General features: G+C 43.4%; 1 protein-coding gene across 2 annotated transcripts; it reads right to left on the bottom strand.

Moving 5' to 3' along the window:
- Positions 1–1320: 1320 nt before the first annotated feature.
- On the bottom strand, positions 1321–27478 carry Majin (membrane anchored junction protein). Of its 2 annotated transcripts, XM_034522539.2 has the most exons (10): positions 27378–27478; positions 17824–17869; positions 12161–12236; positions 11144–11269; positions 10096–10127; positions 9724–9815; positions 8162–8225; positions 3113–3176; positions 2113–2221; positions 1321–1366 (listed from the first exon to the last, which is right to left on the bottom strand). In XM_034522539.2, exons 1-10 carry the CDS (start codon positions 27476–27478, stop codon positions 1321–1323), a joined length of 756 nt encoding a protein of 251 aa, XP_034378430.1. The 2 variants fall into 2 exon arrangements, with proteins under 2 accessions (XP_034378430.1, XP_076778554.1); XM_076922439.1 differs by lacking the exons at positions 8162–8225; positions 9724–9815; positions 10096–10127; positions 11144–11269; positions 12161–12236.
- Between the last annotated feature and the right edge of the window lie 294 nt (positions 27479–27772).

The following is a 27772-nucleotide window of genomic DNA, read 5'->3' as shown; positions in this document are numbered from 1 at the left end:
CACTAAAAGTTAAAAAGCTAAAACGAGTTTTCCTAAATTTCTACCCATTATTTTTTGGTTCTCTGATGTCACATAAGCCCAAGATGGGTCTCTAGATGGCCCTTGGATGAAGAAAGGGCTTGGATACCTTGGCCTTTTCCAGGGCCCTAACCAGCACTGGCTGCCACTTAAGACTGGTCTATGTTCCTGTCTAGGCACCTTAGGGAGCATTTCACATTTGAGGCACTATCCTTGGGGCCAAGCCAAATGAGGATGAGATAGTTTCTTTGGGACAGTGGAGTGGAACTCAGGCCAGTGAACCTGTGTGACCTTATTCCCTGACCCTTGGTAAAGAACTGTAAGAGCTGAGAGAAGATCAACACGAGTCTGGGGTTTGGGGTTTACCATGAATGCTTCTCTGTTCTCTCTCTCTCTCTCTCTCTCTCTCTTTGTTTTCCAAGACAGGGTTTCTCTGTGTAGTCCTGGCTATCCTGGAACTCACTCTGTAGACCAGGCTGGCCTCGAACTCAGAAATCCGCCTGCCTCTGCCTCCCAAGTGCTGGGATTAAAGGTGTGCGCCAATACTGCCTGGCCTCTGTTCTCTCTTATGCTCTAGTTCACCAAGTTCAATCAGTGATCCACCATGAGCAGTTATCAGCATCAGATCTAAACAGTAGAGACAGAAGACTTAAACCTTAGGGCAGTAGAATTCTTTAGTGTTTTATTCATTTATTTACTTATTTATTTTGAAATTTTTAATAAAATTACATTTTATTATATGTGATATGTAAGCCATGTTGCAGGTATAGAGGTTGAACTCAGGTTATCAGGTTTGGCTGCAGGTGCTTTATCCATCAAGACACCTTATTGGCCCTTCTTAGCATTTTTTGTTTTGCTTTTCCAATTATGGGGGTGGGGGCGGGGGGCAGAAGTTTCTGCAGAGGCCAGAAGAAAGGTGTCAGATCATTCTGATAGAGGTGGAGCTCCAGGTTGCTTGATATGGTAGTGAGAACCAAACTCAGGTCCTCTGCAATAGCTGTATGCACTTAATCGCGTCTCCCCAGCCCCATTCTTAGTGTTTTAGATAGGAAAAAACAAGCAAATGACAGGATAAACTCACAGGATCCGGTCTGACCAGGGTTAAGAGAAAAGGGTGGCAGGTGGGATGCAGAGGGAGCCGAGGAGGCACAGACTGGAGCCAGCCTGGGCTGTCCACAGTAACTCTTGTCTCAGAATAAACACAAGAAAACAAAGAGAAAATGAAAGCAAAGGAGGTGTAGTATAGCTTAGGAGGAATCACTGCGAGAGGACATCTTCTTTCCACTCTGGTGCCTGGAAGACTCACTGACTGCTCTTCCTGAAGAAGTATCCAAACGGGAAAAGAGCACTGCAGGATACAAACAGAGGGTCTGAGACTGAGGAGGTCGCTCCCTGCTCCCATTAATGTTCCATTAGCCAGGGCATTTTGCTCTGGGGAACCACTGAATGGAAACCCAAGTCCAAACAGCCTTTGAGAAGGCACCCAAATTAGATTATCCCCGGAAAAGGGAAATAAAGGAGAGAGAACTGCAGCAGGATGGCTGAGCTCTAGATAGACAAAGATTTGCTCAGTGTTCCTTGCAGAAAGGATTCTGAATGCACACCTAGATTTGGACGGGAGAATGAAAGCATTCTGGACTCCAAATCATCTGAATGACCCAAGAAAGACAGATGTTTCTGTTCAATCAACATTTGTGAAACAGGCCTTATGTGGGCACCTCAGGGTGGAAAGAGCTGTGCATAAGTGAACAGACAACAGGGTAGCCCAAGCTCAAAAACCCACCAGGGTCTTAAAAGAAGGGAGCCTGGTGTGGTGGTACACACCTTTAATCTCAGCACTCTGGAGGCAGAGGCAGGGGGATCTCTGTGAGTAGGTCAGCCAGGGTTACATAGTGAAACTTTGTCTCAAAAATAAAAAAGTGCAGTCTTTTGAATCGGGGCCTTTGCTCTCAATTCCATTTCTATTATCCATCTTTGATACAACTGAGAAATCACAGGGAAAAATCTCCTTCTCTAGTCTCTCCCCCTCCAAGACTCAGCAAAGTAACTGAACTCAGATTGCTTTTCAGCTTGATGGCAAAACCTCTGTCTTACCTTAGAAACCCCAAGAAGCCTCTGGCAGCTGGCTCTTTCAGTGGTGATGGATTGCTATGTTGCAGTGGAGTGACAACCAGCCCTGGCAGGCTATGCTCCAACCTAGCATCTGTAAGGAAAACACTCAGGCAGGGAAGAGATGCTGGCCTACAGACTCCTTGGTCTAAGAGGAGATCACAGGGCAGCCTCACACACCAAGAATTATTTAGAGCCAGGTAAAATGTTTGTTCTGACCTTTCCAATTTCATCTCTTTGCAGCAAGATTCTATTCTGACCTTGGCATATTTTCAAAGTCAGGCTTGAGATATTTATACAGCTCAAGTCTCAGCCATCCACCAGAGCTGACATGTTTCCTCAGGAAACCACAACTTGTCCAGTAATTCACAGGTTCACATCCTGTATCTGGATAACTGCATCCCACTCCATGTCCTTACAATGAATAAAAGATCAGAATGCTGGAAGGATATTCCTCTTTGGGCATTCCTAGACCAGACAGAGCATCTGTCTATACCTTGAGTTTATTTATTTGTTTTTTGAGACAAGATTCTATGCAACCCGGGCCAGCCTCTAATTTAGCAAACCACTAGAGTTCTAGGATTGCAGGTGTGTACCTTGCCTGGTTTTTCAAGGTGCTGGGAATTGTCCCTGGAGCTTTGTGCAAGTGAATTCAGTATTTTACCAATTGGGCTCCAGCTCCAGCCTCTGCACCTTCAGTCTTAATGCTGATGCCCCAGGTAAAGAGAAAGTGCTTCCCAGAAACAGTTCTTCAGCCCCACAGGCGAGGGCACCACATCCCTTCCAGCTTTATTAGGAAATGTTTTGGAATTTCTGGGCTACTGAGTTCAATGTCAGAAGCAGGGGGTGGCTGGGCATGGTGGCTCATGCCTGTAATCTCAGCATGCAGGAGGCCAAGGCAGGAGAAGACTCAAGAGTTAGAGGCAAGCTTGGGTTCTACCACAAGAACCTGACTCAAAGAACAAAACAATCTCCCCAAACGTACCCTGTTCCTTAACAGCAGAAGCTGGGGTCTCCTGGTATTCCTGCTGGGCTTCTTCATCCCTGATCTGTTAAAAAAAAAAAAAAAAACAACAAAAAACAAAACAAGCAAAAAAGACACACACTCTCTCTCTCCTTTTCTCAAGATATGGTTTTTCTGTGTAGCCTTGGCTGTCCTGAAACTCTCTGTAGACTAGGATGGCCTCAAACTCACAGAGATCCATCTGTCCCTGTCTCCCCAGTGCTGGGATCAAAGGCATGCACACCACCCCCAGTCTGTCTGTCTTTCTTTCTTCCTTTCTTGTTTTTAAGGATAAAATCTTAAGACTTCATCCTGTATGGCCTGTGATCTGGGTGCTACTTGCTTCTGATTGCTCAAGCAGCTCCTATACTTCCTTCTATTCTTGGTCACTCCAGCTTCCTAATACAGACCCTCTAAAACCATATGATGCAGGAGCTCAGAACAAGCCCAGCTGAGTTTTCCTCTATCCCTATCCTGAGTGTCTTCTGGTGCTGAAACGAGGACCAGATCCAGATGTCATTTTGGTACAGTCCATGAGGCATGACTGTACCACAAGCTAGTGTGGCAAGGCTGCCCCAGTGTAGTTGCCTGTGGCCACGGACAAACCCCAGGAGTCTGTAGTGCTATTGGTTGCAAAGTGGGTGGCAGTTGTCAAGGAAGGGCTTCACAAGGATAGTGATAGTGACATTTGGATAGAACCTTGACAGATGAATGAGACTTTGTCATAATTAGGATGAGGATCTGGTCAGGGAGAGCAGGGCTTTCTGGGCAGGGAAAGGACAGGCTGAAAAGGGCACAGTATCATTACTGAGTAAATACAATCAGAATGGCTAGAGCCAGGCATGGTGGAAACATTTCAGCTCAACAGCACGTATGATACAATGCAATCTTTTATCTCTCCATGTGCCACTCTCTGTAGAAATTCCTTTGTACCTTGAAGAGGATATCATATAACCTGGTCCCAGGTCCACATTTCCAGTAAATGCTCTGATGGTCAGAAACAAGCATATATTTTCTTTGGAATCTCTCCTAGTTGGCCTGTTCTCACCCAGAATAGCCTGAGGGCCTTACTGCCCAGCCGCACGGATGCTATTCAGGTGTGCTTCTGGTGAGGAATTTGTATAGGTGAAGAAGTTAGCACTGGCCTCTACTCTAAGCATACATTTCAAGTTAAAATGGTAGATCTTTCTGAGTATCTTCACAAACCCTTCAAATTTGTGTCTATAGTGGGCATGCTCAGCGAAATGTTCCTACAGATGAGAGAGAGCTACAGGAGGAAGAAAGCCATCCTCATCCTCCTAGATAGCAAGGAAGCTCTAGTTTTTTGAAAAGGTAATTCTTACAGACTTAATGAAACTATGACAAGGGACTTAAATCTTGCTGCAGAGATGACCAAAGAGTCCAGCATTTATGAGGGCTGTGTATAAGTGGTCAGCGGAAGGGCAAAGGTCATCCCAGAAGCAAGGAAACTCTTCTCACAAGAAGGGTAGCTTCCCTGGAAGACAACGTACAGGGACAAACTGTAGAGATGAAAGACAGGCTAAGGAAGACTGTGGTGCCACTGAAGAGGGCCAGCAGGGTGTCACACTTTGAAAGGCACTGACAATTCAGAGCCAGACCTGCTTAGAAGTGGAGCAGGGGTGAGAATACACTGAGTAGTCTGGTCCACATGGGGCGATTTATCTGTTCTCTAATGTCTTTTAACCCCTTCATAGTCTGGCTCTCTAGATCTGGGATCTAAAAGAACAAAAAAGAAAGGGTCTTCTCTTCCTATTCTTACCCAAGCAGGTCTTATGAGACAAGTATTGTATTCTTTTATGCATTCCCTGCTAATGCTTTTCAATGTGTTCAGACATGTATAGTCCTCCCTGGCTGTATGTGTTCTTATAACCCAAACTTTCCACAAAGGGGTGGGAGGATGCCAAGCACTGAACCATAGGAACAAATTCAATTCTTCCAGCTCAAGTGGCTTGCACTGAGAGTCACTGTGGTTACATTAATTTAGGAGAAATCCTTTCCCTGGGAACAGGGTCTGTGATGGAGGCTGTCTTTGGGCGTTGAGTCAAAATCAATAAACATGCTCCTTTTGCTCAGCTTTTCTCTAAGCCCAGAGTTAAGATGAAAAGGTAATTATGTGGAATAAGAAGCTGTGGGTACTGTTCTTGCAGGAGATGATGTGTCAAACTAAGAATAGGAAGGCACGGAGGGAAGTGCGAGGGAAATGCTCCTTTGTAGCAATTATCTTGCTTGTAGAGCACTTTGTTCTTCAAGGCTTCGTGTACCCCTCTTGTACTTTCTCAGTTCTCTTCTTGACTTCCAAAGTCTGGAAGTGCAGAGAAAACAGCTTTCGACCTAAAGCCTCTCGGTGGGCTATGCAGTTGACAAACATTTGGGGCCCCATCTTCTAACTCTGGTCTAGATTCCCAAGGGCACAGTCAAGTATTTGATAAACTCCTCGAGCAGCCAGGTTTTACGTTTGTTGGGTGTCCTGGTACACAACATGCCTTAAACAGGTGACAAAATACTTTGAATTATGTGTGTGTGTGTGTGTGTGTGTGTGTGTGTGTGCATGTGAGTGCAGTACCCACACAGAAGACAGAGGTCTCTGCAGGCAGGAAAGAGCTCTGGAACTGGAGTTACTGGCTGTTGTGTGTGAGCTGCCTGTCCTTAATGCTGGGAACCGAACGAACTCAGAACGCTAAAGAGCAGCAATGGTCTTAACCACCGACCCATCTCTTCAATCCTTTTAGCTACTTTCTTAATTTCAGGCAATAGGGGCAGAGTCTATGTAGCCCTGTCCAGCCTTGAACTCACAGTGATCTGCCTGCCTCTGCCTCCCAAGTGTTAGAACTAAAGGCATTGGTGGATGTAGAAATGTGAGGTACATGAGGGTAAAGTGGAAATTTCTGGTTTCTTTGGAGACTCAGGTTATAATGATGTTTTGCTGGGGCAGACAGGTGAAAGAATGTTTTGCTGAAGCAGACACAGGTGAAAGGATGTTTTGATAAAGCAAACACATGAAAGGACACATAATGTTTAGAAAGAATATAAATATGACCCCACAGACAGTGGGAGCACGAGCATTGGTTCGGTTTGCTCTGCCTCGCTAGTTCACTGACAACACACATGTCTTGGTTTGCCTGACATTGTGTTGCTGAGCTTGTGGTGACTTCATAGAGAGAAATTCATCAAAGAACTTCTTGTGAGATTCTTGCAGCTTGTTGCCACTTCCGTGGACTTGGGCCGATTAGCCAGTCTTGAGGTTTCTTCTGGATTGAACTGCCCTTGCTGGTTCATGTGTGGTGTCTGCTGAGTGGCCTGGGCTGCAGCTGCTGATTCACATTTGGGGTTTGTTAGTGGACTGGACTGAGAACAACAAAGATTGGAATTGCCCCAAAGAACTATTTCTAAACAAGTCCACCTCCCTCGTATCCTAATAACCTTTCTTTTCTACTACCTTTGGTGGATGGTGGGCTAGAGGGAGGCTAAACCCTTATTAAAGTAGGTTGTGAAAAATATATGTCTACTTGAGGGTGTGCTTGTCATGCAGGCACATAGAAACCTGAATACCCAGTGTGGGTCAGATCTTTCCTACCACATTGCGGGTCCTGGGGATGGAAGTCAACAGGCTTGGCAGCAGGTTCCTTTGACAAATGAGCCATCTCACTGGGTATTTGTTTTTTAATTAAATTATTTGTGTGTGTGTGTGTGTGTGTGTGTGTGTGCAAGCACACACAGGTGCTCACAGAGGCCAGAAGAGGGTGTTGAACCCTTTGGAGCTTGAGTAAAAGGCAGTTGTGTGCTGCCCAACGTGGATACTGGAAACTGAACCTAGGCCTTCTGCAAGAGCAGCAAATGCCCCTAACTGCTGAACCACCTCTCAAACCCTCTGTTTATTTTAGAGACAAGGTCTTAATATGTAGCCCTGGCTGGCCTGGAACTCTATATAGACCAGGCTGGAACTCTATATAGACCACAGATCAGAGAATTCAGATCCTGCCTCTGACTCCTAAATCCTGAGATTAAAGGCATGTGCCACCATGTCCAATTTTCTCCACTTTTTTACAAAGTAATTTAAGATGTATTCTTTCAGAATTCTACTGTGTAAATACTGTCTTTGACCCCCATTACTCCTCGACCCGACCCACTCCCCCACCCCAGCCCATTTTCCCAGCACATCGAGCTCCAGCTTTTTTTTTCTTTAGGACCCACAACTTAATTAGCGTTACCTGCACATGTATGGGTGTAGGGTTATTTACTGGGTCATGGATAGTGTACCAGTGGCTATCTCTGGCATAAAATGACTCCCCTTCCCCCAGCTCCTGATCTGCCCACACCTTAGATAGGGGTTAAGCTTAAGTGCCTTCCCCTTCTAGGAAGGGATGATAACTGCCTTGATCTTGTCTGGGTTTAATTCAGCTAACCTCCCCTGCTGTGAGGTTACCAATGCACTGACTCGTTGGGTCCTGAAGATATCACTTCATGGCACCGCCTCCCCACCCTCCAGTCCTACTCCACAGCTCTGGCTGACCTGAAACTTACAGTGTGGTTAGGCAGGCCTCAAACTACAGCCATTTTGCTGCCTTGGCCAGAGTGCTATCGTTACAGGCGTGTACCTCCACTCCCTACCAATGTCTAGTGCTGATGCATGCCACCTCACCTGCTAAACGAGACATGCCCAGACTCAAACTCCAGTGTAGATTAAGGCAAAAAATGTTCTACAGTGAGGATTCTACATTGGATTTCACGCTCATTCAATACAGACCTATTTTTAAATTATAAAGCACAAGCAGTTAAGTCGAGAAGACTGTCAACATGAAAAGATCCATGGATGTGTTCATTATACAACTACTTTGGGGACAGACAGTGACAAGTGCAGAATAGTTGAATGTCGTTCTACAGAGAGTGAAACCCAAGAGTGAGTTCAGTCAATTCAGTGTGCAGCAAGGCCCAAGTGAGTGTGTAACAGGAGCCTGGCCTGTAACAGAGAAGGGACCGTCAGAGCCTCAAAGCCCCTGTCTTGATGCTCACCCTCTTGCTCTCCTTCAGAGGCTTCTTACTGCTGGAAGCGTCACTACATGTCTTCATCTTGGCCCTGAAGTGGGGGAGGAAAGCCCAGGAAATGTCGTTGGCTGTGGCAACATCACCACATTCAAGCAAATGTAGTCCAAATGAATATTTCAGCAAGTTGGCTATTTTTATACTACTCCTGGCTGGCAGGATAAACTGTGTGGCAAGACTTTCTTTGGTTGCTTTAATTCACAATAGAATTTCAATTGGAGACATTTAAAGGTATGTTTGAGACCCAGTAAATGGGATGGAAAGAGGTATCAGACTATGAAATGTTATACATCGAAACCCAGGGGATATCTGGGCCTCATCTCTGTAGGAAAATCGGTTAAATAAAATAAAACCAAGTTTTACACCTCAAATATCACATTCCACATGGTTTAGAATAAACTTCCAGTTGTCACTGACAACAGAGGCAGCCCCTTTGTAACCTACTTTCACTGACATGAAAGCATCCTGGGCTGGGAGCAAACCACACCTTGGATTATTCCAGGTGGCCTCCCCAGGATGGTAAAAATATCTAAATTGTCTAACTGACTAATTCTCCCAGACAGAGAATCAAAAGGACACAAGTAGCCTCTGCAGCAGCAACTTCAGCGTGTTGGAATATGTTCACATTCCCGCTAACAACTCATGCACACTACATTTTTTAAAGACAAGGTGTCTCTAGTATCCCTGACTCTACTGCCTCTCTTCCTGAATGCTGAGATTGTGAATGTGTACCACCTACAGGCAGTATCTCACACACATTTACATTTAAGCCAATTGTTCATGGGATAAAACAAATTCTATTTTATTTGTTCTCATTTTTTGAAGTCCTTTGCATGTGTATGTTCATGTATGTACAGGTATGCAAATATAGGGGTGTGAATGTACACATGTGCACACCTGTGTGAAGGGCAAAGTTCAACCTCCAGTGCTGTTTCTCAAAGTACTGTCCACTTTTTTATTTGAGACAGGGTCTCTTACTGGCCTGGAACTTGCCAAGTAGGCTAGGCTGGCTAGCCAGTTAGCCCCATAGGTCCACTTGCTGCATCTCTCCAACACTGCAGCTATAAGCCTGTGCCACCATGCCTGGCAGCCCCATGGGCTCTGGGACCAGGCTCAGGCCCTCAGGCTTGCATGGCAAGCACTTTACCAACCAAGTTATCTCTATCTCTTCAGCCTCCTTCTGTTTTTGTATAACATTCTGAGATTTTCTGTGTTTTGTGATTTCTATTGCATAATACCATACATACATACTTACTATGTTGAGTTTGGTTCTATAGATCTGACAGTGTTTCCTCCTAGCCTTTGTCTGTAGTTTTCTTTTTGACATCGGGGCTTCACACCTATTAGGTGAGCACTCCGTCTAGCTACACTCCAGTTCAGCGTCTAACTTGAGGAGCACACCAATCTTTGCTGAGAGCCTCAGTTTACCCCTAGGGTGGGCAAGGTACTGAAGAACCCTACAAATCAAGCAACTGCTCAAGGGCAGAATCAAGAAACAGCAATAGGTGGCAAAGCCTCTCTACACCACTGACCTGTGTGGCCCTGGCCTGCAAGGGGAGCCTGGCTCCTCCATGAGTTTCCGTTTCCTCATTGTGGCTTCTTCCGCTTCCTTCTCAGCTAGGACCTGCAGAAAGGAAACCAGACTCCTGGGACCCTTCTTCCTCTAGACTGCCTCGTAGTTTAAAGGACTGCCTACCAAAGGAAACTTGTAACATCTCCACTTCAGTAAGACATTCTGCCAGAGACATTGCCTCTGAAATCTAGATGAAGGGAGATGTGTGGTCTCTTATTTACAGTCTGTGGAACCTGAGCACCAACTGAGGGGCAAAGGCAGAAGAGACAAGAGCAGCACTTTTAAAGCAAGAGAGAAAATTTTCATTTTTGTATAGAAAAGCAAGACTTACCAACTCAAGAGGAATATCATCTGTTGGTTTCCCTACAATGGGAAATTTGAACGTCATAATGGAGCAAGAGGGTTACCTGGGTTTCTGTTTCTGGGAACTGTCTTAAGATAAAACTTCTGCCTGAGACCTTTCCTTTTTTGCCTGGTACAACTTTCCTGAACAAACAGTGACTTTGAGCTTCTGCCCTACCTTGCTCCAGAACAACTGTTGCCTCTATGCTGAAGTGGAGTTGACTCAAGCTGTTTTTTTTTTTTTTTTTTTTTTAAAGATTTATTTATTTTTATGAGAATACTGCAGCTATCTTCAGACACACCAGAAGAGTGCATTGGATCCCATTACAGATGGTTGTGAGCTACCATGTGGTTGCTGGGAATTGAACTCAGGACTTCTGGAAGAGCAGTTAGTGCTCTTAACCACTGAGCCATCTCTCCAGCCCAACTCAAGCTGTACTTTAATAGAACACTCTTCAAAGGAGGATACATTTTATTCCCCAACAAACTGGGTGTCCTCTGCTCTCCACCTCCTTCCCTTGAGGCAGTGTCTGTCACTAAATCAGAACCTCAGCATTTCATCTCTGCCGGCCATCCATCAGTGAGCTCCTAGAATCTGCCCATTTCTGCCAAGTCCCCACCTACCACCCTCCTCCCTGGCCAAATGGCAGAGTTTTAGGTACATGTATGTGGCCATAGGGGATTCAAACTCAGGCCCTTGTGTTTGTCTCACAAACAAAAACAAAATTAAATGTTTACATGGGTATCTGGCACTGAGTAATTACTCTCCAGATACACTATGTATTCCTACCACCAATACTTATACATACAATCCCCAATATTAGTGTGTCTCTTCACCACTTCATAAAGGAGACACAGGCCGATTAAATAACTTAACATGGTGCCTAAGCCACAGGGCATTGAACCAAGCTTGAAGGAAATGCTCCAGGGCTCTGTCCTATGTGGTTAGAGCCCAATTGGGCAGACAGCTACACGGTGGTCAGCTCACAGTCCTGCCCATTTCCTTTGTCACCACCCCCTTTCTCATCATTGCTCACACGAAGGCAGATTTTCAGCAAACCATTTCATCTCTATATACAGAGTAAAAACAAATGGGTAGGGGGTCAGGATGATTTCTCCATGTTTAAACTTCAGGTGAGAAACTCTCTCCCATTTGCTTTTATCTGAGGATGGTGCTAAGGAACTGAGGAAGGAGAGCGGAATGCATCCCTGGTAACTATGTGAAGACTGAGATAGCTGCTCTCCTCTGACCTACTGTCCCAATAACCTTTGGTCTTAGTGCTTCCATTTGAATCTACAGTGTCACCTGTGGGTCACTGAGAGCTAGGAAAATCCAGGTGTGGAGCTGCATGCCAATAATCACAACACTCAGGAGCCTGAGGCAGGAAGATTTACTGTGAATTCCATGCTATCCTTGACAACTGTACTGTCTGGTTTTGTGTGTCAACTTGACACAGGCTGGAGTTATCACAGAGAAAGGAGCCTCCTTTGAGAAAAATGCCTCCATGAGATCCAGCTGTAAGGCATTTTCTCAATTAGTGATCAAGGGAGGAGGGCCCATTGTGAGTGGTCCCATCCCTGGGCTGATAGTCTTGGGTTCTATAAAAAAGCAAGCTGAGCAAGCCCAGGGAAGCAAGCCAGTAAGTAACATCCCTCCATAGCCTCTGCATCAGCTCCTGCTTCCTGACCTGCTTGAGTTCCAGTCCTGATTTCCTTTGGTGATGAACAGCAGTGTGGAGAGTGTAAGGTGAATAAACCTTTTCCTCCCCAACTTGCTTCTTGGTCATGATGTTTGTGCAGGACTAGAAACCCTGACTAAGACAACCACATACTTAGGAGGACAGCCATGGCTACCTAGTGAGACCAGCCAAGGGTAGCTACCTCAAAAGCCCAAATGTCAGGCGTGGTGTCTTACATAGGGTTACACTTGGAACCTAGCACTTGGGAAGTAGATGTAGGAAGAGCTTGGGCCACATGAGATAGAGATTAACTTAAACATTAAACTCCACTTTTCTGGGGGAGGGGCGGGGAAAGAACCAGGAAAGAAAGGATACAGGGAAATACAATGAAGTGTTCTGTAACAAAGGGCTTGAGGTTGTCCATGTTTGCCAAGACTGCACGGATAGAATCCTGAAAGAGACATTTAGAATTATTTTAGTACTGGTAAAGCTCACCTTCCCATTCACATTGTTCACTCTTTTCAAACACATATATTCTGTTTGTTATTGCTTGTTGTTGTTCTTTTGAGTCAGGGCCTCACTGTATAGCCCAGGCTGGCCTGCAACTCACTATGTAGACAGGGCTGGCCTCAAGCTCACAGAAATATACCACTATAGAGATCAGCCACTATATCCATATTTGTATAATTTTTTCAATTAAAAAAAGGTTGAAAGACTGACTGTGGTCAGGAAGTTGAGGTAGGAGGATCTCTGTGAGGTTAAGACCAGGCTGGTCTACAAAGAGAAGTCCAGGAGAGCCAGGGCTAAAAAGAGAGACCACTGTCTCAAAAACAAAGAGACAAACAAAAATCGCGGGGCCTGGAAAGATAAGATTGCTCCGTGGATAAGAGCAATGACTAATCTTTCACAGGATTCAGTTTCAATTCCCAGCATGCACATGGTGGCTCACAAACAGCTGTAACTCCAGTTCCAGGGGATCCAACACCTCTTCTAGCCTCCAAGGGCACCAGGTATACATAGTGCACAGAGAAACATGCAGGCAGAAACACCCATACTTATAAAAAAATTAAAATGATAAAATAAATAAAATAAAATAAAATGTGTGCATGCATACAGGCCCCTACTCGTGAAGGTGGGGCACAGACAAGCGTTTTAGAGGACGGCCTTGGGAAGTTCTGTCACCCCACCACGTGGGTCCTGGGAATAAAACCCAAGATGTCAGGCTTGGCAGGCAGTACCTTTACCTGCTGACCCGTCTTTGGGAGCCTCACATACCTATGTTCTAATGAAACCAAACCACTTGCGGTTGCCTGATCACATTGTCTCCCCCACCCCCCGCCCCCCTTCAAGTATTCTATTGTTCCTTCTACCTGAAATGCATTCTTTCACCAGCACATGTCCAAGCCCCACCTGTTCTGCCTAGAAGGTGCAGTTCAGAAGACAGCCCTGTAGAGAGCTGTCCCTGCAGCAATGATTTGTTATCTCAAACTTCGAGACAGTTAGCCCAAGGCCTTGCACTGTATTCCACATACATGGTCCATTTTCCTTGCTGACAGATGGTAAGGGAAGTGAGGGAAGCACTTGATCTACCTGCTTTATCAGAGGGTCTCTTTAACAGTATTATTTTAATACTGAGGAACGGAGCAGAGCACAGTAGGCTCTTAGCAACAGATATGAGTAAACAATAATAACAATACTTATTGACATATCAAGTCAAAAAGTCTTCTTTAACTGTTAATTAGTTCATAATTAATCTTGAGGAGTCTAAATAATTTGGCATTATAAAATGACTGCTTGGACTGCAGGCTGGCTCCGGAGAGAAAATCCTGCTACTAGTTTTGAGAATTAAGTTTAATCTCTGAAACCCATATGGTAGGAGAGAGCCAATTCCTACAAGTTGACCTCCACATATGAGTTGTAGTACGTGAACATGCACATGTACACAAATAAATAATAAATTAATTACTTAATTACTTAATTTAACATTTTCCTATAACATTTTCCTTTAGGGGAGGAGTGAGAACTGTAGCTGAACCTATGGCCTTCTGTGTCGTGCAGTCTCCCAGTGAACTATGTCCCTAGCCCAAGATCACTTATTTTCTATGGAAAACATTCTGAGTTTCGGTTCCAACTTTTGTAATTTTACTTTTGTAAGCTTTGTTTTCCTCAAATTTGGGCCCTGGGAAACAGAAACTGTCATTTGTTGTTGTATCTGCTGTGCTAGCATCATGTATTGCTTATAATGGTAGCTAATATCTACTATGATGGCATTTGTTTTTTGTTTTTTGTTTTTGTTTTTTGTTTTTTGTTTTTTTGGTTTTTTGGTTTTTTTTGTTTTTGTTTTTTTTTTTTTTTTTTTTTTTTTGGTTTTTCAAGACAGGGTTTCTCTGTGTAGCCCTGGCTGTCCTGGAACTCACTCTGTAGACCAGGCTGGCCTTGAACTCAGAAATCCGCCTGCCTCTGCCTCCCAAGTGCTGGGATTAAAGGCGTGCGCCACCACCGCCCGGCTATGATGGCATTTGTTGGTGTGTACATGTGTTCTATGGGTATGTGCATGTGTCTTAGCAGCTGTGTGCACATATATAGGGGCCCAGAGATTGACACTGAATGTCTTCCCCCAACCCTCTACCTTAGTTTTGGAGACAGGGTTACTCACTGAATCGGGAGATCATGGTTTGGTGAGGCCAGCCAGGCTATGAGCTCCGATGATCCAGTGTCTCTGCCACCTTAGCGCTGGGGCTACACAGTGCTGAGCTCAACTTTAATGGCTGCTGAGGATCTGAACTCAGGTACTCACTCTTTTTTAGGCATGTTTACAGCTTCTAGAACTGGCATTTTGGATAATTAGGCTACACTACTTCTCAGTTAATATTTTCAGAAGGAATAAAACAGAATGATAATATTTGTCCCTGAATCTAATAAGGAATGAACAAGAACATACAGGCTTGAGACATGGCTGCAGCTTCTCTTTGCTACTTCATGGATTGTTCTTTTTCCTGCCCTTTGTCTCCAGGTTTCACCCAGTATCTCTAGGTAGGAGAGAAAGGAGAGAGGAAAGAGAAGGAGAGGGGGAGAGGGAGAGGGAGATGGAGAGGGAGAGGGAGAGATGGAGAGGGGGAGGGGGAGGGAGGGGGAGGGGAGAGGGGGAGAGGGAAGGGGGAGGGGTGGGGGAGGGGGAGGGGGAAGAGGAGGAAAGGGGAGGGGGAGAGGAGGAGGGGGGAGGGGGGAGGGGAGGGGGAGGGGAGGGGGAGGGGAGGGGGAGGGGGAGAGGAGGAAGAGGGGGAAGAAGAGGGGGGGAGGGGGAGGGGGAGGGGAGGGGGAGGGGAGGGGGAGGGGAGGGGGAGAGGAGGAGAGGGGGAGGGGAGGGGGGAGGGGAGGGGGAGAGGAGGAGAGGGGAAGGGGGAGGGGGAGGGGGAAAGGGAGAGGGAGGGGGAGAGGGAGAGAGATCCCTGAAGCTAATTTCTTTCCCTTTGTTTCTTCTTTGAGCACGACTACTAACAAAGCACAGCCAACCTCCCTAAACTACCGACCAACAATCATCATCCAGCAATGGAGCCCTAGCATTTATACACCCTCTGAAAAGTTCCCAGAACTCCAAACACCACACAATCTGCAGCTGGCAAAACCACACTTCTGCCAGAGCAGGAGGCAAATCACGGTCAGTTCTGGGGACAGTCCAAAGCAGCCCCACATCCCTACACCTGAGATTAAAATGAAAGCACATTTTTATAATATTTCTGTTGCTTTTAAAGAAACCAAGATTCCAGAATTCTCACTAGGGATAGCTCAGTGGCAAGGGCTGTTCTTCTAGAGGACTCTGATTTAATTTCAGCACTCACATGGCTGCTCATAACCTGTAACTCCAGTTCCAGGGATCCAACACCCTTTTCTGTTTTCTGCAAGTATTTGGCACATGGGTGGTACACAGACATGCATGCAGGCAAAACATCTACACATATAAAATGAATAAATAAAATTTGTAAAAATGAAAGAAAACATAAAAAGTCTTTTACTGCCAAGCATGGCAGGCAGCACATGCCTGTAATCACACTTGGGAGGCTGAGGCAGGAGAAGGATTATGAATTCAGGGCTAACCTGAGGTCCATAGTGAGATCTTGTCTCAAAAAAAATTTTTTTTTAAAATACTTTAGAGCCAGATAGGATTCCAGCACTTGGAAAGCGGAAGCAGGAGGACTGCCATCATTTCCAGGTGTTTCTGGGCTTCATGACAATCTAACAACAAGGGTTATTACCAAACAAGAGCCTGTCTCAAAAACCAAGAAAAAGGGTTGGAGAGATGGTTCAGAGCACTGACTGCTTTTCCAGAGGATCAGAGTTCAATTCCCAACACCTATGTGGTAGCTTACAACTAACTAATCCCAAAGGATTCGATACCCTCTTTTTGGCCTTTTTAGACATCTGACACACATATGGTACATACACACACACACACACATACAGAGAGAGAGAGAGAGAGAGAGAGAGAGAGAGAGAGAGAGAGAGAGAGAGAGGCAAAGTACCCATACACATAAATAAACAAAAAGAAAAAAAGAATTAAGAACTGGGCAGTGGTGGAACATACCTTTAATCTCAGCACTTGGGAGGCTGAGGTGGGTGGATTTCTGTGAATTTGTGGCCAGCCTAGTCTACAGATTAGTTCCAGGACAGCCAGGGCTACATGCAAAGAAATTCTCTCTCAAAACAACAAACAACAAAAAACAAACCAAACCAAACCAACAAAATAGTTGAGATGTAACTTCGATGGCAGAGTCATTACTGAGTATGCATGAAATCCTGGATGCAATTCCAGCACTGTATAAACTAGATGTGCATGTGTGAAGATATACACCTATAACTACAGGCAAACGGATCAGAAATTCAAGGACATCTTCAGCTACACACACCAGCCTAGGATAAAAAAAACTCATTGCAAAAATGAAACATGCATACACTCACACACACAAAAAATGCACACAAAGGACCAATAGTGGAGGCTCATACCTGTAATCCAAGTACTTGGGTGGCAGAGGCAGAAGGATCTCTGAAAGTTCAAAGCCAGACTTGTCTACACAAGTTCCAGGCCAGGCAGGAATATATAGTGAGACCCCCATGTCCAAAATAAACTAAAACCAAGCCAACCAAACAAAAAAGCAGTTTGCAAAGTTTGATATGCACATAAACATATGCAAATGCTTTCTAACATATATGTGTGCCCAGCATTGGACACATCTATTTGAAATCCATACCATGATCTTGGAAACAGATTAACCTAATTTGACAGGTGAAAGAACAGACAGGAATACAGGGCCAGGCCCCCAGAATTCTAACTGCTGGTCCAATGCTTTCACCAGTTTACAAAGCTCTATCCCTGCTCAGCCTTCTTTCTGGAAATCTCTAACAAGCAGAGCTGTGTAGAAAAGGAACGAACATGAATTTGGAACAAAGTGATGGCAAATGTTTCCAATTAGAATGAAGACACAGACACTTGTCAGTGTATTTACTGCCCAGTTTCCTGAACGTCAAACACCAGGCGGTGGTTGGGGTAGTGGCATTCCTAGAGCCCTGGAAGGCAGCAGTCCTCCGGAAGTTTCTTTGTGCCAACTACCACAATAGAGCTGCCCTGTCTGGGAACCCAGTGGAAACAAACAACAACCAGTTTCAAAGGACTCATACTTCAGTAAGAACTGAGAAAGGATATGGGCTTTAAAATTTCCTGGAAAAACCGTGGCTTCTTTGCATGGAGATACCAATTTACCAGGTGGAGTTTGTGACTCAGTTTGTAGGAAGTAACAGAAATCTGGGTATGAAGCTGGGCAGTAGTGGCACATACCTTTAAGCCTATCACTCAGAGGCAGGTGGATCTCTGAGTTCAAGACCAGCCTGGTCTACAGAGTGAGTTCTAGGACAGCCAGAGTTACACAGAAACCCTATCTCAACAAAACAACCACCAACAACAACAACAAAAAGAAGTTTGGGTGTGGCTTCATTCTTGACTTCAGGAGTAAATTTCTTCAGAAGTTGCTTCATGTTTTTCCTACCTCCAGCTCCTGGATGATGACTCCCTTATCTTCTATTTCTTCTCCTCTAGAAGGGAAACAGAGACATACCATACATAAAAAAGCAAGCCCTGTCTAGTATCTGAAACAAGATATATTACAGTCTGTGGTTGACCTAGTGCTCACCTTACAAAGAGTGGTTTCAGAATTGGTACAAGGTTACCCCCCCAAAGTCTTCTCTGTAAAACTTGAAAGATCTTATATTTCTGCTGTAATGGTTTAAAATTTTTTAGGTTATATGTATATATGTATATTAGACTATATATAGTTAATAAATTATACACACACACACACACACACACACACATATATATATATATATATATACACACACAATATGATTTTTGAGACAGGGCTTCTCTAATTTTTTAAAATAAGTTTTGGTTTTTTGTTTGTTTTTTTGAGACAGGGTTTGTCTGTGTAGCCCTGACCATCCTGGAACTCACTCTAGACCAGGCTGGCCTCAAACTCAATAGATCCTTCTGCCTCTGCCTCCCAAGTGCTGGATTAAAGTTATAAGTGAATTTTCTTCCCAGGAACCACAGAAGTCAGTTGTGGATTATCAAACAAAAGCCTTCATTATGAAGTTGGCTGAATTACAGCAAAAATTCAGGTCCTAGCTTGGCAGGTATCAACAGTTGAACTAAGGGCACTTACTGGTTAAGGAATGGGATACTATAATTTGAGATGGTTATGTGTAGAAGAACCCTACTGAAACTGAGAACTTTGAACCCTCAGATCCCCAAGGGTTTAATCTCACCCTAGGAATCGAGTAGCGTCTCCACCTGTAGCAGAGGATGTACTCTTACCCCCTCCCCCTGAAATACTGCCTTTTCCACCGTTGACTGAGGAAATAAATCCTTCACTGTCTGCTCTATCAGCAGTAACTTTCCCTGAAGGACATGCCAGGCATTACTAATGACCCTCAGGACCCACCAATAGTTGCCGATAAATCCATAACCAGACTCAAGGCTATGCAGGCTCTTAGAGGGGTGGTAAAAAGTGTATAGCTGGGCACCTTTAATCCCAGCACATGAGAGGCAGAAGCAGGAGGATCTCTGTGAGTTCGAGGCCAGCCTAATTTACAGAGTGAGTTCCAGAACAGCCAAAGCTACACAGAGATACTTTGCCTAAAAAGGAACAAAAGAAAAAAGAAATGAAAAGAGAAAGTGTAGTCCATGAGGAGGTATACTACACTATTAAAGAGCTTAATGAGTTTGCTAGTTCATCCAAGCAGAAGCCTGGGGAATATGTGTGGGAATAGATTTCAAGGATGTGGGATGATGGTGTAAGGAATATAACACCCAATCAGGCTGAGCTTATTGATATAGGCCCTCTGAATGCAGAGTCTAATTTTAATATGTAAGTTTGTACAGATGTCAAAGATTTTGCTTGAATGGTTGGCAGAAACATCCCTCAAAAGATGGCCTACTGAAAAGGAGTTGGAGATACCTGATATCCTTGCTTAATGTTGATGAGGGGATTTATGGCATAGGGAAACTACATTGCTAAAGTGGGGATGCTGTGTAAAACCTGATAGTCAACAGTGGAAAGGCCAGAAAGGCATGCCCTTTACTAATTCTGTAAGATGGACACCAGCACACCAGAATAGCTTTATTGTTGCCCTTTTCCTTGTGTCAGACCTTTGGTTTGGAGATGCTGCTGCTTAGCTGGTTGAATTAAATGCAGTAAATTGATTTGGGCTCCAAATAGCAGGATCCCCGTGGCAGCACTGAATTGCTAAATGGGCAGCATAGACACAGCACTGTCCAAAATGGCCTAACCCATAAGCACAGCACAGCACAGTGATTGTGTGGTAGCATGACTCAATGGACTTTTGGTATTGGCTAATCAAGCATGATGTTTCCAGGCATGAATAGATAAGAAGGCTACTGCATTTTTTTGTTTGATATGTATAAGTGGGAAAATTCTCAAACAAAACGGATGGTAGCAAAAGAGAATCTTGGCCTGTGAACCAATTTCTAGACTTGAGCCATTTTGCAGACCCAGAATCACTCAAATGAAAGTACAACCAGGTTCCCCTGAGGAAGGACCTTGATAAAATCCTATGAGTTTTACTGTTAACCTTTTCCAGTCCTTTCCCAGAGGGACACACAGTCTTTTAAATGGGTAATACTATACACTGGGGGAAGGGAAACAATCAGATATTCTGGGGTCTATAAGGTACTGAACTGATGCTGATTCTGGGAGACCCTAAGAAACATCTGGACCTCCAATTAAAGTAGATGTTTATGGGGGCCATGTGATTCATAGAGTTTTGGCTGAAGTTTGACTCACAGTAGGTTCAGTGGGTCCCAAAACTCATCATGTGGTTATTTCCAGAATGTATAACTGGGACAGATATACCTAGAAGTTAATAGAATTCTCATATTGATTCCCTGACCTATGGAGTAGTCTATTATGGTTGGAAAGGCTAAATGGAAGTCTTTAGAGTTGCCTCTATTAGGGAAAATAGTGATTCAAATGCAGTATCATATCCCTGGAGGAACTGTAGAAATTAGTGCCACCATCGAGCACTTGAAAGATGCAGGGTTGGTGGTTCTCACCACATCTTTCTTTAACCCTCCTGTCTGGCCAGTACAGAAGACACATGGACCATGGAGAATGAGAGCTGATGACCAAAAACTGAACCAAGTAGTGACTCCAATTGCAGCCAGTGTGCCAGATGTGATGTCCTTACTTAAACACATTAACACAATTCCTGGCACATGGTATGCAGTTATTGATCTAGCAAATGCCTTTTTCTCAGTATTGTCCACAAGGACCACCAAAAGTAATTTGTTTTTGGTTGGCAAGGCCAGAAGCATACCTTTACAGTTTTACTGCAAAATTTTATTAACTTTTCAGCCCATTGTTGTAACTCAGAAAGAATCTTGATGGCGGTATCTTCCACAACATATCACATTGGTCTACTATGTTTCTGACATGATGCTGATTGAACCAAGTGAGCAGCCAGTAGCAACCACTTTGGACTTGTTGGTAACACACAGGTGCATCAGAGGATAGAAAATAAATTCAAAGGCCTTCTATCTCAGTGAAATCCTTGGGAGTTCAGTGGTATGGGGCATGCATAGATATTCCTTCTAAAGTGACAGATAGGTTATTATACCTGGCTCTTCCTACTACCAAGGGTAGGGTGGGGAATATGTTGAGAGGGCCTGTTTGGATTCTGAAGACAACATGTTCCTCACTTGAGTGTTACTCCAGCCAATATATCAAGTGATTTGGAAAGCTGCTAGCTTTGAGTGGGGCCTGGAAAAGAAGGCTCTTCAACATGTTCAGGCTGCTGTGCAGTCTGCTTTACTACTTGGACCATATGATCCAGCAGACCCGATAGTACTCGAGGAGTCAATGACAGACAGGGATACTGTTTGGAGCCTTTGAAAGGTCCCTATAGTGAATCACAAGAAGAGACCTTTGGGATTTTGGAGCAAGGCTCTACCATCATCTGCAGATAACTATTCTCCCTTTGAAAGACAGCTCTTGGCCTGCTATTGGACCCTAGTGAAAACTGAACGTTTGACAATGGGCCACCATGTTACCATGTGACCTGAGCTGCTCATCATGAAGTAGAATGTGCATAGCTGCAATCTATTATCAAATAGAAGTAATATATGCATGATTGGGCCTAAGCAGGTCCTGAATGCACAAGCAAGAATTTATCCAAATGACTATGGTTTCCACTTCCATTACAACGCCAAGTGCATTCAAGCCTGCACCTATAGCTTTATGAGGTATGTGTAGAGACAATCTCTGTGCACTGTGCAGAACCATCACCTGTCAATACAAAGCTGATGGCCAATGAGCTGAAATAGGATTAGAAGGTGGGACATCTGGCAGAAAGAGATAGGAATTCTGGGAAAGAGTCAAGAGTGGGAGATTTTGCCCCAGACTCAGAGGAGCCAGACAAATGAAACTGAGGAAAGGCAACTAGCTATGTGGTAGACATAGATTAGAATAAATGAGTTATATAAGTTACAAGCTAGTCAGGGAACAAGTCAAAGCTTATGGCCTAGGCATTTATTCATAAATAATCAAATCTCAGAGTCATTATTTGAGAAACAAAAAAGCCGGGCAAAAAAGCTCATAGCTACAGATATGTCCTGTGATTGGTTGACAGAGGAAAAGAAGACTAGAGCTTGGTTTACTGATGGTTCTGCACGTTATACAGGCACCACCTAGACCTGGACAGCTGCAGCATTACAACCCCTTTGTGGGACAGCCCTGAAAGACACTAGCAAAGGGAAATCTTTAGAATGGGTAGAACTTCAAGCAGTGTACATGGCCATACATTTTGTTTGAAAGGAAAAATGACCACATGTACAATTGTTCTCTGATTCATGGACTGTAGCCAATGAATTGGCTGGATTGTCAGGGACTTGAAAACAACATGATTGGAAAATTGGTGAGAAATTAATCTGGGGAAGAAGTATGTGACTAGATTTCTCTAAATGGGCAAAAGATGTGAAGATACGTGTGTAAATGCTGATCCAGAGGTGACTTCAGCAAAGGAACTTAATCAAGTAGATAGGAAGATCCTGTGGACAGTCAGCCTTTCTCCCACAGCACCCCTACCATTGCCTAATCTCATGAACAAAGAAGCCATGGTGACAGAGTTGGGAGTTATGCATAGTCTTGACAACATGGACTTCCACTCAACAAGGCTGACCTGCTTAAAGTTGCTTCTGAGTACCAGATCTGCCAAATAGCAGAGACCAACACTGAGCCTCAGAGACAGCGCCATTCCCCAGAGTGACCAGTCAGCAACTGGTGGCAGGTTGACTACATTGAATCATTTCCTCCATGGAAAGGACAATGTTTTGTCCTTACTGCAGTAGACACTTATTCTGGTTATGGATTTGTCTTTCCTGCATGTGGTGCTTCTGCCACAGCCACCATCCATAGACTTACAATGCCTTATCTGCCATCATATTATTCCATACAATATTGCTTCTGACAAAGGAACTCATTTCACAGCCGGAGAAGTTTGCCAATGGTTCCACAATCATGGAAACCACTAATCTTATCATGTTCCCCAACATCCTGAAGCAGCTGGCCCAATACAAAGATGACACTGCCTTTTGAAGACACAGTTACAGTGCCAATTAGGTAGCAACAGTCTAGAGAGCTGCATCAGGGTTCTGCAGAAGGCAGGCTATGCTTTGAATCGGCGCCCAATATATGGTATAATTTCTCAGATAGCCAGGATCCACAGGCTCAAGGATTAAGGGGTGGAAAAGGAAATAGTTCCACTCACTACCACCCTTAGTGACGACTAGGAAAAAATTTGCTTCCTGTTTCTGAGACCTTAAGATCTGCTGGCCTAGAAATTTTGGTTCCAGATGGGGGGACACTCTGGCCAGAATTAAAAACAAACATTCATTTGATCTGGAAGCTCAGTCTTCCCCCTGGCCACTTAAGCCATCAGACTAAAAAACAAATAACAGTGGTAGGTGTAGTGATTGATGGACATTACCACGGGGAAACTGGATTGCTTCTACACAATGGAGGTAATGTCTGGAGTGCAGGAGATTCTTGGTGCTAGCATGTTCTGTGATTAAAGCCAATGGGAAACTACAACAGCCTAATCCAGCAGGATGACGAAGGGCTTAGACTCCTCAGGAATGAAGGTATGGATCATTCCTCTAAGAACAGAACCAAGACCTACTGAGGTGCTTGCCGCAGGTAGAGGAAATATAGAATGGGTAGTAAAAGACAGCAGTTACAAATATCAGCTAAGACCATGTGACCAGTTACAGAAACAAGGGTTATAAGTGTTGGTCACATTTTGTTAAGAAAGTGGTGGCGCACGCCTTTAATCCCAGCACTTGGGAGGCAGAGGCAGGCGGATTTCTGAGTTCAAGGCCAGCCTGGTCTACCTACAGAGTGAGTTCCAGGACAGAAAGGGCTACACAGAGAAACCCTGTCTCAAAAAAAAAAAAGTGCTTGTGCAGATATTTGTGCTTTCTTTTTCTTTATTATGTAATAAACATCAATAAAGAGACTATCGGTGGTTATCATATTTAAGTTTGAGATACTAAAAGAATGTCTCTCAAGGTACATTGCCACCTATTCTAAAATTTATAATGCATCTGCAATTGTGTGACTATTGTTATTGTTATATTTATTTATGACTGGGTTAAAATTTTATTCTACAAGTTCTGTCTTTCTAGAGAACCCTGACTAATACAATATACAGTATGACAGGAAGGAATATGGAAAAATACTTGTATTTTCTAAAGAATGAGTAAGGTGGGAATATCCAATCAAGGAAAATAACTGATGATATTTGTTGTCAATAATAAGTTTTGGGCTTTCAAGAGAAAAAAATGTAATTTAGAAACTTATATCCATCACTGTGGGTTTTGACAGTTTTCATAATTTAAGTACTCCCCAGATAAGACTGGTAACAATATTAACAAGTATTACTTAATATTTTGTAAAAAAACCCAATTTGATTATTTTTATTTTATGTTTATTGGTATTCTGCCTGCATGTCTGTATGAGGGTGTCAGATTCCTTGGAACTAGAACTATAGACAGTTGTAAGCTGCTATGTGGGTGCTGGGCATTGAACCCAGGCTCTTTGGTTAAAAACAACCAGTGTTCTCAACTACTGAGCCATCACTCCAGCTCCAACAACTATTATATAATGAACTTTGTCATTATTTGAACAATCTATATAAGTCAATGAATCAACATTTTCCAGACGACTAATGGAATGCTTCATATTATAACATCAGGCTGAGTAAAACATTCATCAAAACACAACCCCAGCCCTGCTTAATGGCACATGTCTTTAATCCCAGCACTTAGGAGGCACAAAGAGTTGGATTTCTGTGGGTTCTATGCCAGCATGGTCTACATCATGAGTTTCAGGACAGGCAGGGCTACACAATGAGACTCTGTCTAGAAAAAACAAAACAAAACAAAACTCCTCCAAACCCAGAAACTCAATAGTTAGAGATGGTAGCTGCAACCCAGCATGCAGGAGGCTGAAGCACGAGGATGCTTGGGGCTAGACAAACAAAGTACCTCAAACAACAAAAGAACAATGAATCTTAATGTAGCAGAGTTAAAAAACTGTAATCATAATTTCGATCTTCGATGCATCTAACCTTAAACCACCATGTAAAAATCCCAAACTCCTATTTGTCCAAGTTTTGCTTCTGTTTTATGGGACTAGAGATTGAACCCAGTACATTTGGCTAAGTGCCTTACTACTGAGCCACACCTTCAGCCCAGGCAAGAGTTGTATAGTGTCAATAGAATATCTCTATCGACCTGAGAGGGCTGTTAATACATTCCTTCCTTCCTTCCTTCCCCAGCACAGAGCCACATGAGCCGGACTCTCTCAGATCATTCCCAAACCATAGTATGCTCAAGACTGAATGTCCAAGCACATACAATATTCTAGTACTATTTTTTTGAAGATTTTATTTTTGTATGAGTTTGCATGAGTGAAGGTGCACATATATGAGAGCACATCTGCCTGTGCATATACAAAGGCCAGACAAGAGTGTCAGCTCCCTCAGAGCTGGAGTTACAGGCACTCATGCAAATCCCAGCTCACTTTGTGAGTAATACAATCTGAACTCTGCTTCTCATAACTGTGCATCAAGCCCTTTTAACCACTGAGCCATCGCCCCAGCCTCTAATACTCTAGGGCCCTTCTATTAAGCTGGGCATTAATGAGATTTGTAGAATTTCTGTATATTACGTGTGTGTACATGTTGTAGGAGGTCACAAAGTGTTGCATACCTAGGAACTGGACTTATAGGTGATTGTGAGCCACCTGACATAGGATCTGGGAACTGAAGTCCGATCCTCTGTAAGAGCAGTAAGTACTCTTAACCACCAAGCCTTCGAGCCAATTCCTTGGCACTTCTTTATACATTCTGGATAATAAGAACCTCAAAGATACATGATTTGTAAATACCTTTTCCCAACTACTGTTAAAATGACCTTTGAAATTTTTAAAAAATTAAATAGCCAGAAGTGGTGGCAGAGACCTTTAATCCCAGCACCAGGGAGGCAGAGGCAGGAGAATCTCTGTCCATTCAAAGCTGGTCTAGTCTATATAGAAAGTTCCAGGCCAACCAGGGCTACATAGTGACACTCTTGTCTCAAAAATCTCTTTAAATAATTAAAAAATAAATTCCAATTTCTTATTTCTTTTGTTGTTTGTTTCTTTGGTGTCTTACCTAATAAATCAATGCCAAATTCAAAATTAAATCCAAGTTCTAAAGAAAATTTGCTCATCTATAGTATTGACTTATTGTGCGTTGGCTTGCTTGCTTGTTTTGAGACAGAATCTCATGTAGCCCAGGCTGGCTTTGAACACCTGACTCTCCTCCATTTCCTTAGTGCTATAATTACAGGCATGTCTGGGTTCTTCTTTTTTTAAATTAAATTTCTAGAATTTTACCTGACACATTATACCCAAGCTCTCCTGACAGGCATCTCACAAGTGACTCTGACTCCAGTTCCAAGGAATCTTTGGGGATCCACATGCACATGCAAAATGCCGCCAGTAGATAGATAACCTAATCTGGAAAAGCTTTACAAAAGCCGAGTGTGGTGGCACATACTTTTGATCCCAGCATCCAGAGGCTAAAATAAGACCATAAATTGAAGATCATGGCTACACAGCAAGACCCATCTCAAAACAAAACCGTAAGCTAACTGAATGAAGTTTTAATTTCTTTCAGCAATGACTTATAATTCTCGAGGTATAATTTAATGTACTTTGATGCTTTTAACATTATTTTAAAGGGAATTTTTAAATTTTTTCTGTAATTATTTAATAATTTGTGTGTATGTGTGAGTGTGTGTGTATGTGTGTACATGTTTGCATGGGTATGTGTTAAGGCTTTCTATGAGCAGAATTATATCATCTTCAAATCAAGATAGTTTTGCTTCTTTTCAGTTTGTATACTTTACCCTCTTGTCTAAGTACTCTAGCTAAAACTCCAGTGTTAGGCTGAGTACATGTGCTGAAAGGAGGCATTCTGGGCTTTTTCTTGTTTTTTAATTAATTAGTTAATTAATTAATAATTACATTTGTTTTTGAAACAGGGTTTCACTATGTAGCCTTGGCCAGCTAGAACTGATTCCACAGATCATGCTGGCCTTGATCTCATAGAGCTCCACCAATCTCTGAAATTCTTATTTTTAATCATGTATATATGTGTGTCTGTGTGTGTATTTGGATGTTTATGGTTGTGTGGGAGATGGATATGTGTGGGTATATGGATATCTGGGTGATGGATGTGTGGGTGTATGGATGGATATGTGTGGGTATATGGATATGTGGGTGTATGGATGTGTGGGTATATGGATGAATATGTGTGGGTATATGAAAATGTGAGTGTATGGATGTGTGGGTATATGAATATGTGTGGGTATATGGATATGTGGGTGTATGGATGTGTGGGTGTATGGATGGATATGTGTGGGTATATGGATATGTGGGTGTGTGGATGTGTGGGTATATGGATATGTCTTTCAAATTACCTGATACTGTTGCCATATCTGATTTTAAACTTAAACACGTTGGGTCCTGCATGAAGGAACCTTGTCTCTGGAAATGGATAGGTGAACGGTTTTAAACTCATTGTTTTTGATGGTAGCCTAAAAAAAAAGTAGAAATATTAATCAGTAGTTGCTGGGAATTAAACTCAGAACCTCTAGAACAGTCAGTGTTCTTAACCTCTGAGCCATCTCTCCAGCCACCTAATCAGTAAAAAGCTAAAGATGACTCCTTAAATATAGGAAAGAAAGCCTATGTAGTCCACAGCATCTCTTCAGGGGTAAAATGTTCAACATAGTATCAGTGGCCATGAACCGGGCTCACTCAGCACAGCTATTGATTACCTGGACCATTCTCCTACCTATATAGTAAGGATACA

This window comes from Arvicanthis niloticus, chromosome 1 (genome assembly GCF_011762505.2).
Source record: "Arvicanthis niloticus isolate mArvNil1 chromosome 1, mArvNil1.pat.X, whole genome shotgun sequence".
Taxonomy (NCBI): Eukaryota; Metazoa; Chordata; class Mammalia; order Rodentia; family Muridae; genus Arvicanthis; species Arvicanthis niloticus.
This window is presented reverse-complemented; position numbering and strand designations above follow the sequence as displayed.

Excerpts from the sequence above, each read along its gene's own strand:
- Majin (XM_034522539.2), bottom strand. The coding sequence starts at position 27,478 with ATGAGTTTAAAACCGTTCACCTATCCATTTCCAGAGACAAGGTTCCTT. Across the intron at positions 17,870-27,377 it reads AGATATGGCAACAGTATCAG|AGGAGAAGAAATAGAAGATA; the intron begins GTAATTTGAAAG and ends TTTCCCTTCTAG. Across the intron at positions 12,237-17,823 it reads TCATCATCCAGGAGCTGGAG|GATTCTATCCGTGCAGTCTT; the intron begins GTAGGAAAAACA and ends TGTCTCTTTCAG.